The sequence below is a fragment of the Belonocnema kinseyi genome, chromosome 6, assembly GCF_010883055.1.
Source record: "Belonocnema kinseyi isolate 2016_QV_RU_SX_M_011 chromosome 6, B_treatae_v1, whole genome shotgun sequence".
Taxonomy (NCBI): Eukaryota; Metazoa; Arthropoda; class Insecta; order Hymenoptera; family Cynipidae; genus Belonocnema; species Belonocnema kinseyi.
In genome coordinates, this window is record NC_046662.1 from 77,846,791 (window position 1) to 77,862,709 (window position 15,919).

The following is a 15,919-nucleotide window of genomic DNA, read 5'->3' on the forward strand; positions in this document are numbered from 1 at the left end:
CTGCTTTAAAACTTTCCCAAGCGTCCATTTCAATTTTCGTCATGTGGCTCACGAAATTAGTATCTCTTGTCAATATTCGAATCTATGGTCCATCAAAGACTCTATCTTTCAATTTAGCGTTTGAAACATTAGGGAATTTAAGGGATATATACTTATAGCATTGTCCATCTTTCTCTAACGCCTTGACAAATTTCTTCATGAGCCCAAGCTTTATGTGGAGGGGTGGCAGTAAAATTTTTTCTGGATCAACGAGACTTTGGTTAATGTTATTATGAGAACCAGGTTTGAATGAATTTCTTAAGGGCCAATGTTTTTTGCTGTAATGATTGGCTCGATCTCTGCTATTCCACAGGCATATAAAGCATGGCTCTCTCGTGAAACCCGATTATTGGCCTAATATCATTGTTATGATTTTGAGATCACCACATATTTGCCATTTGTGATTCGTGTAATTAACTTTTTCAAGAAGCATTTTAACATTGTTATATTCTTCTTTGATGACCGTTGAGTGAGCTATAGGGATAGGAGCGTAAGTATTCGTGTTATGCAGTAAAACAGCCTTAATGCTGCGTTTTGACGAATCAATGAAAAGTCGCCATTCTTCGTCTCTATACATATTTTTCTTCAAGTGGTTTATTAGTCCGTTAACGTCAGTGCATTACACTAAAGACGTCTCTTCGTCTTTAACGAAAAAATTTCTGAATTCTTTGTACCTGTCGCGATAGAATGAAACTTTTGTCTTTGGCTCTAGAAGATTTCTTCTTTTTAGAAATGAAGTGGCAAATTCAGCGCAGTCTTTCGGTAATCCAAGATCTCTAATAAAATCATTCAGTTCTAGTTGCGACACTAATATTGGAACCTTCAATTTCATTTTATATACGCCATATTCGTCATCGTTTTCGTCATTTTCATCGGAATCATCAGAACTATTTTCTGTTTGATCACTGGTTTCACTACCGTCTCCATGACGTTGACTTTCAACTTCCATTCTATCACCTTCTGAAGCGCTTAAATAAGTCTGGCGTGCATTTTTATTGATTTCCATTGTTCTTGTGACTGTGCACACATTAATGTACGAAATGTTATTTTTATTTTTGGCGTTGAACCCTTTGACGGAATTCATGCAAAAGTAGCAGTCCTTCGCAATAACGGGTTTTTTTCCATGTGGTTGGTGTAGAGTACTTGCGGTACTGCAGGAATTGCAAATGACGTGAGGAACCCATTTTGTTTCTTGGTGCAGCAATTTACGGTCAAAACACTTTTCGTAAAGACTTTTCATTTCCTCTTCGATTGATTTTCGCAAACTGCTCACTTCATATTTACTGTATATGTAACAGAATGAATCTGAGCTATTCTTGCAGGTATGCGATTGAGAAATGCTCGCGGTTTTTTTCCTTGTAGCATGAGACTCTACACCAACTAAGTGATCCAGACGCCGATACTGGGGGTTTTCCCTGCATCGTAATATACTTTTTACCTGTGCCTGCCATGACAGCATGAACGCCGTTTACCCAGGGACTCAGCCAATGTGGATCCGTTGCCCACCGTCACCACGTAAAGGTGCCCTGTTTACAGACACAGGCGAATAATGATAGCAACAAGCGGTTACGAAACTCCAGACATTTACTGCTATTAATGTCAAAATATGAAAGTACGCAAGAAAAGAGTTTTCAGCGTAATCGGTTAGGTTAGGTCAGGTTTTGTTAGGTTAGGATAGGTTAAACCTCTATGTAGGTTAAACCGAAGCTGAATGAAACGGTACCGCAAACACAACGGGACAACACAATCAGTTTAATTGTGTTTCGTGAGGTTAGGTTAGGCTAGGCTAGGCTAGGTTAGATTTATTTCTTGGTTAGGCTCGAGTTGACCCATTCGATGTAGCACACATTTTCTACTGGGAAAATATACATGTCGACGTGTTTTTGAAGTGAAAATTTGCATCACTGGCATTATTTTGAAATTTATTTGCCTCAGTGCATGATTTTTCGTAATTTTTTGAGGTTATGCCTCAACCATGACGTGATGGGTGATTTTTGATACCGAATTTGCATTTAGCGCCCCAAAATCCATAGGAATACGCGTGTCTTGTTACCAAATTCGCACACTTTTTCTGTGTGGCTGTGTTATAAATCGAATAAACGTACACATGCGATAAAAAAATATACGAAAAAGGATTGAAGATTCACGTTCTGTACCTGGTAGCTTGAAATGGATTAAGTGCCTTGTTTAGTGTCATTAATTTCTTTTTTCCTTCTGCTAATCTCATCGATTTGGAGGATAAAACAACTTGATTTATTAGGCAGAATGAATAATTTATTCAATGCTCACATTAAACAAATTTAATTCCCGAAATTATTCAATTTTTAATTATACATGTTCCTAATAACTGAACGATAGCGCATCAATGTTATGAATTTCAACAATCAGCTGACTTAAATTAACGATAATCCATATCACCGATTTACAAAATGGTTTGGGGGATAACTATATGTTAATTCAAATGGTGTAAATCCTGTCCCCTCATGTACTGACGTGTTATAACGCATGGTTTTAATTTTCAAATTTTTAAATAACTTCAAATTTTTGTCCCAATCATTTTGATTTTCTTCCATTGCAGTTTTGATAAGATCTTTTACTATCGCATGTGCTCTTTTCCAACTGCCGTTACTTTGCGGGTGAAAGCCACTTGTTTTTATACGCTTGATTTTAAAGAGGTTTTCAAAATTCAACATTAGTTCCGAGACAAAATAACTACCCTATTCAGTAAGTATGTGTTTTGCTGAAGCGATGATGTGAGTATAATGATTCAGTAATAACTGACTTAGATGTCGTCTTTTTCAGAGGTCGTCTTTTTCACGGGCCAAAAATATCTAAAGCTATCTTCTTATTGGGCTCCAAAGGCGCTTTGGGTATTATTGTCTCTGCCTTTGGTCTAACGCGAGTTCATTCTTGCCTTTGACATATTGAGCATCGTTTTACGTAGTTAATAATATCCTGTTCCATGCTATTGCACGTACCCAATTTTCTTGTTCGCTTTATCGATCTATTTTTCCCAAAGTATTGTGCAGCCGTGATCCCATGACATTTGCGAATTATTATTGCTTCTCTTTCTTCTGTACTTAGCTCTCCGGTCGCATTCTCGCACAAGAGGAATTGTTCTTCGAGTCTTTCGCTTCCGAGAAAGTGTATCATTATTTTCAATTTCACTTTTTCGATAGAAGCTATGAGAGGATCTAATGCGTGTAAACGTACTCTCGGTAATTTTAGATTTTTGCACATTTGACTCTTTTCATAAAGAAGAGTTATTTACTTAACCTCGTCGTAGGGAGGTAGAAGATTGTAATCTTGTTGCGATGATTCCGGTGGTATTTTGATTTGATGGAAAAAAAAGTTTTACTCATAGTTTATATTCAACGTTCGGTTTTAAATTGTATTATTTTCTGTTTTATTCTTCTGTCAGTTAATATATCTCTCTAGAAGTAAGATTTTCAGTTCTTCATCTTAAGCATTCATAATTGGCGGTTCAATGCTGACGTGTGAACCTGAAAAATTATTTGGTTTCATAGATAGGTCTATAGGTTCACTGCCGCTCCAACTTTCATCGGTTGTTTCGGCGTTTAGTGCGGCTGTCTCTTTTGCGGTTTGGCTCTTTGCTTTTGCAATTTCTTTATTGCGAATTGGTAGCACTCTGGATAAAGCATCAGCTGCTTTATTATCTTTCACCTTGCAGTACACAATCACATAGAAATATTACTCGAGCTTACGTCTCTGTATAAATAGTAGTAGTGTCATTTTCTTCAGCCTTATTAAGTACCCTGGAGATGTAATAGACTGGGTGTCCGTCTTGTGACAAAACCGTATCTAGACCCTGATTTGAAGCATTCCTACTTCATGTGAACTCTTTCTTGTAGTCAGGATACCGTAAGACGGGAGAGGAACGTTATTCTTTTTCAGGATCTGGAAAACTTTTTCACATTCTTGTGTCCAGGTAAAGTTTACTTTGCTTTGTGTTTACTTCCATTAGGGGTTTTATTATTACCGGAAGTTTATTAAAGATTTCTTTAATAAACTTCTGGTAATAACCGACAAGTCCTAAAAAGGATTTTACTTCTGTGGCGGCACTGGGTCTCTTGAAATTCGTGACAGTCTTGAGTTTTTTGGAATTAGGTTTAACTCCATCATTAATGAAAACATGTCCCAAGAGCTCAAGTTCGGGTCTTAAGTACTCACATTTATCCGGCTGCAGTCTGAGTCCAGTCTATCTCAGCCTTTCTAAGATGGTGACTAAATTTTTTTATGTTCCTGTAATGTAGATCCAACATCATGCCTTGGAAGGTGGCAGGGGCATTCTTCAACCCAAATGGCATATGTTCGAATTCCGGATGTCAGATCAAAGGCTGAAAAGAATTTCGCCTTTCGCAGAACATCCAAAATTGCATCGACAACTAGGAGTGGGTACGCATCTTGATCTGTCTTTTCGGTCAGCTTGCGAAAGACCATTACAATTCTCCACTTTTTCTTACCTGAGCATCCGTTTTTCTTGGTACAATCCATAATGGAGAATTGTACGGTAAATAGGAATCCCTTATTACCTTCTTGGTGTGCATTTCCTCAATTGCAGTATTTATTTATTTGTGACACTTTGGGGTTCTGCAGGACCTGTTGTTGATAATCTTTTTGTCTTTTAAAACAATTGGATGTGTGGCTAAGTTTGTACATGGAACTAGATCTCCTGGAAGCAAAAAAAAACATCGTGATAATTTACAATAATTTGTTCTATCGATACTCTTAGATCATCTTCGATGTGGGAGAATACAGAATTTTCCCGTAGTAGCGAAATTCGTTTGCAGTCCTGTTCTGACGTTAAGTATTGAATTCTTTCCTTTGGTTCCTGAGTCCTGATGTAATTATATTTGATCTCGCTTGTTGGTATTACTATTGTTTCATCTGAATGATTTGCAGTAGGAAATTCGATTTCTCCTTCCACGATTCGATAGATCGAAGCCCGAAAGTACGGATTTTCTTCTATAATCACGTATCCATTTTTCCTAATGGTTTCGATTTTTGCAACTTGGACACTCCATTAAGGGATGAATATGCCATTGTCAACCAGATCATGCTTGCGTCCATTTAGTTCTAAATACCTGTTGAAAAGATTAAAATAATAATTATATAGAAGCAGCATTGATTGAGGGTTTTGCCTAAATGAAACCTTTTTCTTTCGGTGCAACTGGTTTTAGGTGTGACCAGGTGACTTACAAAAGTTACACGATAATTTCTTCTATCGGCTAGTGGCATAGAATGATTCGGGGGTTTATTATTCGAGATACCTGTCGGCTAAGGAAAAGATTTCGGTGGGGCATGTTGAGGGAGTCTCCTGCTCGTCGCACGTAGTGGCTTTTCTCGACTGCTGCTTTTCCCTAAACCATACTCATTAGTTTTAATCTCTGATAAAAAATACAAGTTGTTTTAATTTATTTTATTTAGAATTCAGTATTTCTGAGAAAGCAGTGGATTTGAATGCGAATCATTCATATTTTATTGAATCAGTTTTAGAGTAAAATTTAAATATTTTCAAGTGTTATAAATTATGACTAATAATTGTCTTACGTTACGCAAGTATAATAAAAAATTTAATATTTTTTACAACAATTTTTGAATTATTAAAAAATTGTTTATTTATTTAAAAATTTATTCTTAAAAAGTTTGAAAATTTTATTTAAAATTAAAAATTAATTAAAAAAATGTCGAATTCATTTGAAAAATTCAAAAATTTTACTTAAAAATTTCGAATTTATTAAAAAATTCCAATATTTATTAAAAAATTCCAATATTTATTTTAAAATTAACAAATTTATTTGGAATTTAAAAAAATTTTAATTTACTTGAAAATAAAAATATTACAAATTTTCAAATTTATTTTGAAAATTTCAAATTTATTAAAAAGATTAAAAATTAATTTAAAAATTTCAAATTTATTTAAAAATTAAAATTTTATTTTAAGAATCAAAATAATTTGAAACTTTAAAAATTAAAAACTTACTTCAAAATTAAAAATTTATTTAAAATTTTCGAATTCATTCAATAATTAAAAATTATTTAAAAATCAAAAATCTATTTAAAAATTTGAAATTGATAAAAAATTGGAGATTTATTTAAAAAATTTTATTCAGAATTAAAAATTGAAAATTGATTCAGAATTAAATTTTTCAAAGTTTCGAAATTGTTTTACCTTCCTTTTTATTTGAAAATAATATATCACGAATATTATTTTTTACAAATATTATTATTTTTATAATTAATTTTTTATATAATTAGAAAGAGCCATAGAACTAGGTTACAAAATAATAGAGATTTCAGAAATCTGGCAATACAGGATCGTTCAATATGATTCGTTCACTCATAAGGGTGGTCTTTTCGCAGCATATATAAATATATTCTTAAAAATTAAACAAGAAGCGAGTGGATGGCCATCACATTGTATCGATAAAGCTTCAAAAGTCGAATACCTACGACAATACGAACAGGCTGAAGGGATAAAACTCGATCGCGATAAATTTAATAAAAATCCTGGTTTGCGATCCGTGGCAAAATTATGCCTTAACTTTTTCTGGGGCAACTTTGGTCAGCGAAATAATTTACCTCAAACAGATATTGTTAGAATAAAGAAAAAATTATTACGAATGCGACTGAACGCAGAAATCGAGGTAAGAAATATCGTACCTGCAAACGAGAAAACGTTATATCTTTGTTCGAAATAAAGAGAAGAAGCAGTCACACCTCTGCCTAATACAAACGTCGTCATCGCAGCGTATATGACAGCACAAGCCCGTTTAAAGTTGTACGATTACTTGTCACAACTACACGGAGAGACAAACTGTGCACCTAAGATCCCGGGACTTAGGTCGTCGTTGGCGCACAACAGATGGATTAATAAAACCCCCAGCGATGGGCGGTGGCGTTACCAGCGTGCGCGGATGTTCAGGCTTCCGCTCGACTTGGGCCTCAGAAGCCCAAGTCGCTGTGGGATTATGACCTCAGTAATCTCAGTTTGGAGCATCGACTCAGCCGCGAATTCAGCGTTATACATAAGTTATTAATTAGTATGTTTATGATGGAGTGCATTTTCCAGTTTAAATGATCAATCTATTAAACATTTTTTTATTTAAAATTGAAGTATTTTATTTCAAATATGATTGACGAATTGACTAATATTTTAGTTTTAGAAAGTAGAAACATGAATAGTATTTTAATAAGTTCTAGTAATATATTTTCATGCAGTCAAAAGTACTCGTATGTTTACTTGAGCGAATTAATAAAGCTCGCGAATATCCTCCAATAATGATCAACATCGAAATTAAAATTTTTTTCTACTTGTTTTCGTAAAAGCAAAACCGAGGAATAGTTTTTTTTAACACAGGGAAAAATTATATTCCATGAAAACTTGAAAAATTGAGATGGTTGATTCGTGAAAATGATATTTTATATTTTAGTAATTCATTAAAGCTGATTAGCATACGTTCATTCGCCAGAAACATCACGCCGAAATCGCTACACGGCCTCTGGAATTGGGCCTTTGCAGCCCAAGTTGCTTTGGGATTAAGGTGTCCGTCACTTGCGCCCCTACTCGATCGGCTGTAGACAGTACTATGACCACCGCATGACCTGTAGGTATATTACGCAAGGGGTCGGTACGGGAAAAGCACAGTTTGTCTCATCGTGTAGACCGACAAGTCTTGTATTATGACACGGATTCGTGTGTATGTATATCAGTGATCCCAGATCTGAAACGAGACATGGTCCAATGCTATCATAGCTCTATGTCCGTGTGAATATAGTAGGAGACGATGGAAATGATTGGATTGCGCGCCCAACCCATTTCTCCTCTTCTGAATTTGAAAACTCGAAGGTGCACGATTGCCGGTCGGAAACACTTCGGCGGTTCTATTTATATGTCTATCTGCTTTGAAATAAAACGAAGAGGATGACATTTTAATATTTCCAGATATCGATGCTGGCGATTCTCATGATTTGAATACTTCGCGCGCCTCTTTATATGTGTATATTTTGAGGTTACGTTATTTCAAGTATAAAATATATATTATATAAATGTTAATACTATTATATATATAAATATATACGTATATTATTGATGATAATATTATAATTATGTTATATTATAATAGTCTTATTTATACCTTGATCCGCATTTGAAAGAAATGAAAGAAATTGGCGATTTTTGAATTCATCTCGTTTGGATAAAAACTCAATTACTTGATTGAAAAATTAATTATTTTGTTGAAAATGTAACTAATTTGTAAAAAAATTCCTCTTTTCTATTAAAAGTTCAACTACTTTGTTAAAAATCATGTATTTTGTTAAAAATTCGTCTTTATTTGTAGAAATTATATTGATTTATGGAAAATTCATACTTTTTTATTAGAAATTACATGTTTCCGTTCCAACTTTGAATATTTTTTGATTGTAAAGTCGTTTTATTGTAAATGCAACTATATTGTTAAAAATTAAAATCAGAATTTTTTGGTGGAAAATTCGATTATTCACTTAAAATTGAACTACTCAGTAAAACAATTAATTTTTTTCTTATTAAGGATTCATAATTATGGTTGAAAATTCAACTATTTGCCCTTAAATTGGGTTAAAAATTCAGCCGTTTTGAAGATAATACTCTTTTTGACTTTAAAATTATATAATTTCGTTGAAAGTTCATGTATTTTGTTGGAAATTGACCTTGTTTGGTAGAAAATCTTTTTGGTTGAAAATGTATCATTTTTGGTCAAAAATGCAATTGTTTGGTTGAATTATCGACTGTACATCTTCTTGGGTTTAAAAGTCGATTATTTCACTAAGAGTTGAATTACTTGGTAAAAAAAATACGTTTTTTTGTAACAAGGCTTTTTAATTATGATTGCAAATTTAACTATTAGGTTGAAAGTTTAAATCTTTGATTGAAATCTCATATTTTTCGCTTGAAAATTCAACTTTTTGTAGATAATTCGTCCCTTTGACTATAAAATTAAATAATTTCTTTAAAAATTCATGTATTTTGTTTAAAATCTGTCTTTTGTTGTAGATCATTAATTTTCTTGGTCGAAAATTCATCTGATTGCTTGACAATTTAACAACTATGTTGAAAATTAATTTTTTTGTTAAAAATTATTTATCTTCATCTAAAAATGTAACTGTTATAGCATTAATTAAAAATTAATTGTATATATTTGTTAAGGTGGAAAATCGTTTTTTTTTATAGAACATTAATCTTCTTGGTCAAAAATTCACCTTTTCCCTTGAAAATTTAACAATTTTGTTGAAAATTATTTTTTTTTCTTGTTCAAATCAATTTTTAATCAGTTCTTACCTGAAAATTGAACTATTTTATTTTTGGTTGAAATCTTATCCTGTACATTGTATTAGTTAAAACATCATTTATTTAAAAGAAAATTAATTTATTTGTTTTCGATTATGATTTTATTTTAATTAAAATAATTTTAAAATAAAATGTTTTAAACTTAATTTAAGTTATTAAAAATTAATTTTACAACATGATTCTGAATCCCTTCAAAATTAAAGAACTAATAGATATTAGTTTATAAAATTATTTTCAATTATGTCTTCAAATATTACTTCAGTCTAAAAAATTTTATTTTTAACCCATTCAATTTGAATTTTTTTTATTAAAAATGATCATTTCGTTAATTATCAGCAATATTTGACCGTCTATTTAAAATAATTTGAAACACGATGTAGATTTTTGCAGATTTAAACAAAATTAAGCTTTTTGAGAATTGTAAAGTATTTAAAAAGAATAACAAAAATTGTTGTGATTGCTAAGAAAATTGAAAATGATTTTTTATTTTAAAAATTTAATTTTAAGTGAGTATTTGAAAAGATTTTAGAAAATCAAAAAAAAAAAAAAAAAAAAAGAATCAAGACGGTTTTAAGGCAATTTTTTTATTTTGCAGTTTTTTTAATTTTGATAGAAAAATCTACTTAACAAAATATATCAATTTTCAACCCAAAAGTTTACTTTTTAACAAAATTAATTAATTCTCCATCAAATAGTTAGTGTTTTAACTAATACAATGTACAGGATAAAGTTTCAACCAAAAATGGAATAGTTCAATTTCCAGATAAAAACGATACATTTTTAATCAATCCTATAATAGTTACATTTTCAGATTAAAATAAATAATTTTTAAACGAAAAAATGAATTTTTAACAAATTTGTTAAATAATACATTTTCAACCAAAAAGATTACATTTCTACCAAACAAGGTCAATTTCCAACAAAATACATGAACTTTCAACGAAATTATTTAATTTTGAAGTCAAAAAGAGTATTATCTACAAAGAAGCTGAATTTTTAACTGAAAAATATGATTTTTCAACCAACATTTTAATTGTCGACCAAATAGTTTAACTTTCTATCAAATTGTTGACTTTCAATGCTCAAACGATGCATTTTTTACAAAACAGTAAAATTTTTAACAAAAAAGTAAATTTGAAGGCAAATAGTTGAATTTTCAACTAGAATTATGATGCCTTAATAAGAAAAAAGTTAATTTTATTACTAAGTACTTCAAATTTAAGTGAATAATCCAATTTTCCACCAAAAAATTATGATATTATTTTTAACAATATAGTTGCATTTACAACAAAACCACTTTGCAACCAAAAAATATTTACAGTTGATGTTTCAATCGAAAAATTTAATTTTTAACCAAAAAGTATAAATTTTCAATAAAACAATTAAATTTCTACAAAGAAAGCCGAATTTTTAACAAAATACGTGATTTTTAAACCAAAAATGGTATAGATTAGTTGTCAGTTTCAAAAATGTATTTCCAACAACACATAAAACATATTTTCATCAGTATAGTTAAATAAATTAAATTTTTTCTCATTCAGGATTCATAATTATAGTGCATGTATTTTGTTGGGAATTGACCTTGTTTGGTAGCAATTTAATCTTTTTGGTTGAAAATGTATTACTTAACAACTTTGTTGAAAATTTATTGTTTCGGTTAAAAATGATTTATTTTAATCTGAAATATAACTATTTTAGGATTGATTAAAAATGAATCGTTTTTATTTGAAAATTAAACTATTCCATTTTTGGTTGAAATTTTATCCTGTACATTGTATTAGTTAAAACACCAATTATTTGATAGAAAATTAATTTATTTTGTTAAAAAATAAACTTTTGGGTTAAAAATTGATATGTTGTTAATTAGATTTTTCTCTTAAATTTAAAAAAACTGCAAAATAAAAAAATCGCATTGAAATCGTCTTTATTCTTTTTTTCTTTTTTTTTTATGTTCTAAAATTTTTTCAAATACTCAATTAAAATTAATTTTTCAAAATAAAAAATCATTTTCAATTTTCTTAGCAATCACGACAATTTTTGTTATTCTTTTTAAATATTTTACAATTCTCAAAAAGCTTAATTTTGTTTAAATCTGAGAAAATCTACATCGTGTTTCAAATTATTTGAAATAATTTCAAGTTTAGATTAATTTTGAATCTTTTTTAAATTTAAAATTGTAGCCTTCAAACTTAAAATTTAGCTCATTACAAGTTTAACAATTCAAAGCTTTCTATTTCGAACCATTCTGTTCAAATTTGTATAGTTTTTAACAGTTGTTTGTAATGGATTGTTTTAAATGAACGGTCAAATATTGCCGATAATTAACGAAATTTTTACTTTTTAATTAAAAAATTTCAAATTGAATGGGTTGAAGATAAAATTTTTTTAGACATGAATAATATTTGAAAATAATTTTATAAACTAATATCTATTAATTCTTTAATTTTGAACGGATTCAGAATCATCTTGTAAAATCAATTATTTTTCGATTTTTAATATCTTAAATTAAATTTAAAACACTTTATTTTAAAATTCTTTTAATTAAAAGAAATCATAATCGAAAACAAATAATTAATTTTCCATCAAATAATTGGTGTTTTAACTAATACAATCTACAGGATTAAGTTTCAACCAAAAATAAAATAGTTCAATTTTCACGTAAAAACTGATTAAAAATTGATTCGAACAATAAAAAAACTAATTTTCAACAAAATTGTTAAATTTTCAAGGGAAAAGGTGAATTTTTGACCAAGAAGATTAATGTTCTATAGAAAAAACGATTTTCCAACATAACCAATATATACGATTAATTTTTAATTAATCCTATAACAGTTATATTTTCAGATAAAGATAAATAATTTTGAACAGAAAAAATTAATTTTCATCATAGTTGTTAAATTGTCAAGCAATTAGATGAATTTTCGACCAAGAAAATTAATGATCGACAAAAAAGACAAATTTTAAACAAAATACATGAATTTTCAAAGAAATTATTTAATTTTAAAGTCAAAAGGACGAATTATCTACAAAAAGTTGAATGTTTTAAACGAAAAATATGAGATCTCAATCAAAGAGTTAAACTTCCAACCAAATAGTTAAATTTTCAACCATAATTAAAAAGCCTTGTTACAAAACACGTATTTTTTTACAAAGTAATATAGCTCTTATTGAAATAATCGAATTTTAAACCCAAGAAGATGTACAGTTGATATTTCAACCAAACAATTGCATTTTTGACCAAAAATGATACATTTTCAACCAAAAAGATTTTCTACCAAACAAGGTGAATTTCCAACAAAATACATGAACTTTCAACGAAATTATTTAATTTTAAAGTCAAAAAGAGTATTATCTACAAAACAGCAGAATTTTTAACACAATTGAAAGTCAAGTATTTGCATTTTCAACTATAATTATGAATCCTTGATAAGAAAAAAATTAATTTTTTTACTGAGCAGTTCATCTTTAAGTGAATAATCGAATTTTTCACCCAAAAATTCTGATTTTAATTTTAAACAATATAGTTGCATGTACAATAAAACGACTCTGCAACCAAAAAATATTTACAGTTGATAGTCCAACGGAAAAATGTAATTTTTAATCAAAAAGTATCAATTTTCCATTAAACAATATAATTTCTACAAAGAAAGACGAATTTTTAATAAACTACATGATTTTTAACAAAGTAGTTGAACTTTTGATAGAAAAGAGGACTTCTTTTACAAAATAGTTACATTTTCAACAAATAATTAATTTTTTAATTAAATAATTGAGTTTTTATCCAAACGAGATGAATTCCTAGATCGCCAATTTCTTTAATTTCTTTCAAATGCGGATCAAGGTATAAATAAGACTATTATAATATAATATAATTATAATATTATCAACAATAATATACGTATATATTTATATATATATAATAGTATTAATATTTATATAGTTTATATTTTATACTTGAAAGGACGTAAACTCAAAATATACGCATATAAAGAGGCGCGCGAAGTATTCAAATCATGAGAATCGCCAGCATCGAAATCTGGAAATATTAAAATCTCAACCTCTTCATTTTTTTCAAAGCAGATAGAGATATAAATAGAACCGCCGAAGTGTTCCGATCGGCAATTGTGCACCTTCGAGTTTCCAAATTCAGAAGAGGAGAAATGGGTTTCACGCGCAACCCAGTCATTTCCATCGTCTCCTACTATATTCACACGGACATAGACCTGTGATAGTATTGGATCACGTCTCGTTTCAGATCTGGGATCACTGATATATATCACTCGCGGAACTCCGGGCGAATATAGTACACCTGTAGGCTCTCTCTTGGGTGATTTAACCGATGAGCTTGAAAAAGATCACGGTAAGGGTAGCTATATACGAGCTTTCGTTTCAGGCGGACCAGAATTTTACGCGTATACAGCCCGCGCTGCAGATGGCACTGAATCAGCAGTGTGTAAGGCTAAAGGTATAAGTTTAAATTTAGATAATTCTAAATTTGTAAACTTTGCCTCTCTTCGTGATCTTGTAATAGACTGTAATCTGTAAGACTGTAAGACTGAATCTCGTAATCTTGTAATAGTAAGAAAAATGTGTATAAGTGGTACAAGCCGTTCCAAGAAGGCCGAGAGGATGTCGAAGACGAACCTCGCCCTGGACGTCCCAGCACGTCAACAACAGATGAAAACGTTCAAGCAGTGGAAGAAATGGTGTTGAAAAATCGCCGAATTACGATTAGAGAAGTTGCTGAAGATGTTGGCATATCGGTTGGCTCATACCCTGCTATCTTTTCGGACGTTTTGAGCATGAGACGTGTGTCAGCGAAACTTGTTTCAAAACTGCTTAATTTTGATCAAAAGATCCATCGCATGACCATCGCTCAGGAGATGTTGAATGAAGTCAATAATGATCCTGATTTTCTCAAAAGGGTTATAACTGGGGATGAATCGTGGGTATATGGTTATCACGTCGAAACTAAAGCCTAATCGTCTCAGTGGAAGCATCCTGAGTCTCCAAGACCGAAAAAAGCACGTCAAGTTCGGTTCAATGTGAAGGTTTGGCATCAGGAATTCTTACCACAAGGTCGTACGGTCAATAATGAGTATTACCTTCAAGTTATGCGCTGTTTGCGAGAGGCGAAGCGCAAAAAACTTCCGGAACTTTGGAAAAACAATTCGTGGCTTTTGCATCACGATAATGCACCTGCTCATTCATCGTTGCTTGTGAAAGATTTTCTGACCAAAAAAAGCACCACAGTCAAGCCTCAGCCTCCATATTCACCGGATTTGGCCCCCAGTGACTTTTTTCTTTTCCCAAAACTGAAGAGACTCATGAAAGGACATCGATTTTCAACGATTGAGGAGATAAAAATTGCATCGCTGAAAGAACTCAAGGCTATACCACAAAATGATTATCAGAAGTGCTTCGATGATTGAAAAAAGCGTTGGCACAAGTGTATTATATCTGAGGGAGATTAATTTGAAGGGGACAACATAAATATTGAGGAATAAATGAATATTTTTTGAGAAAACCATAAAGTCACCTTATTTTTTGAAAACACCTCTTACACCATGTTTTACCATTTTTTAAACATTTCAAAGATTTGAAACGATTTTAAAAGAGTTTAAAGCATTTTAGAAGAGTTGAGAATATTTTACAAAGATTTGGAACATTTCATAAAGATTGCAAGGATTCCAAAGATTTGAAAAAAGCGTGTACACCAGATTTCAAAGATTTAATAAATGTTTCTAAGCTTTCCAAAAATTAAAAAAATTTGCAAAAGATTTTAAAGATTTAAAAAAAGTCATAGTAAACCGTATTTTATAGATTTTAAAACATTTTACATAGATGAAAAATATTTTAATGTTTTCCAATTAATACAAAAGATCTCAGAAAGATTTCACAAAGATGTCAAAGTTTTTATACAAAATTAATAAAGATTTTAAAATTTTAAACGATTTCAAATATTTTTAAGGATTTCAAACGAATACGAAAGATTTCACAAATATTAAAAAAATCTTAAACTGTTTTACAGGTATCAACAAATGTGAGAATATTATAAAGGAATTTAAAAGAATTTAATTCAATATAAACGAACACAAAAGATATCATAAATTAAGATGAGAGAAAGCTACCGCAAATATTTCAAATAGTTTATAACTTTTTAAGAAGATTTCACAAAATTACAAAGAGATTTCAAGTATTATAAAGATTTCAAGGATTTCCAATAATTTACAAAATTTTTTTAAAGATTTCAAAGATTTCACAGAAATTCCAAGATTTCACAAAGGTTTCAATAGTTTTAAAAGCGTTAAAAGATGACTCATGTTCACAGAATATTTGAATTTGTTTATTTATAATACTTCGTTGTTTAACAATTGTTGGCCAATAAATAATGAACAGGCTCATTTAACACATCTATAAAAAATGTTTAATTAATTATTTGATGTAAAAAAAGTAGACCTGGAAAATCTTGACTTCTCGACCTGGAAAACCTGGAAAAGACCTTAAATTTCGCTCCTAAGAATCGCTGGA

At 30.4% G+C, this 15,919-nt stretch overlaps 1 protein-coding gene across 1 annotated transcript in view; it reads left to right on the forward strand.

The window, feature by feature from the left end:
- The window catches only part of LOC117175113, a 28,294-nt gene extending 12,375 nt beyond the window's left edge, over nucleotides 1-15,919 (forward strand). Inside the window, exon 3 of the mRNA XM_033364683.1 lies at nucleotides 15,843-15,919. Within this exon, the coding sequence (XP_033220574.1) occupies nucleotides 15,843-15,861 (19 nt within the window). The 3' untranslated portion in view covers nucleotides 15,862-15,919. The remainder of the gene's footprint in view (nucleotides 1-15,842) is intronic.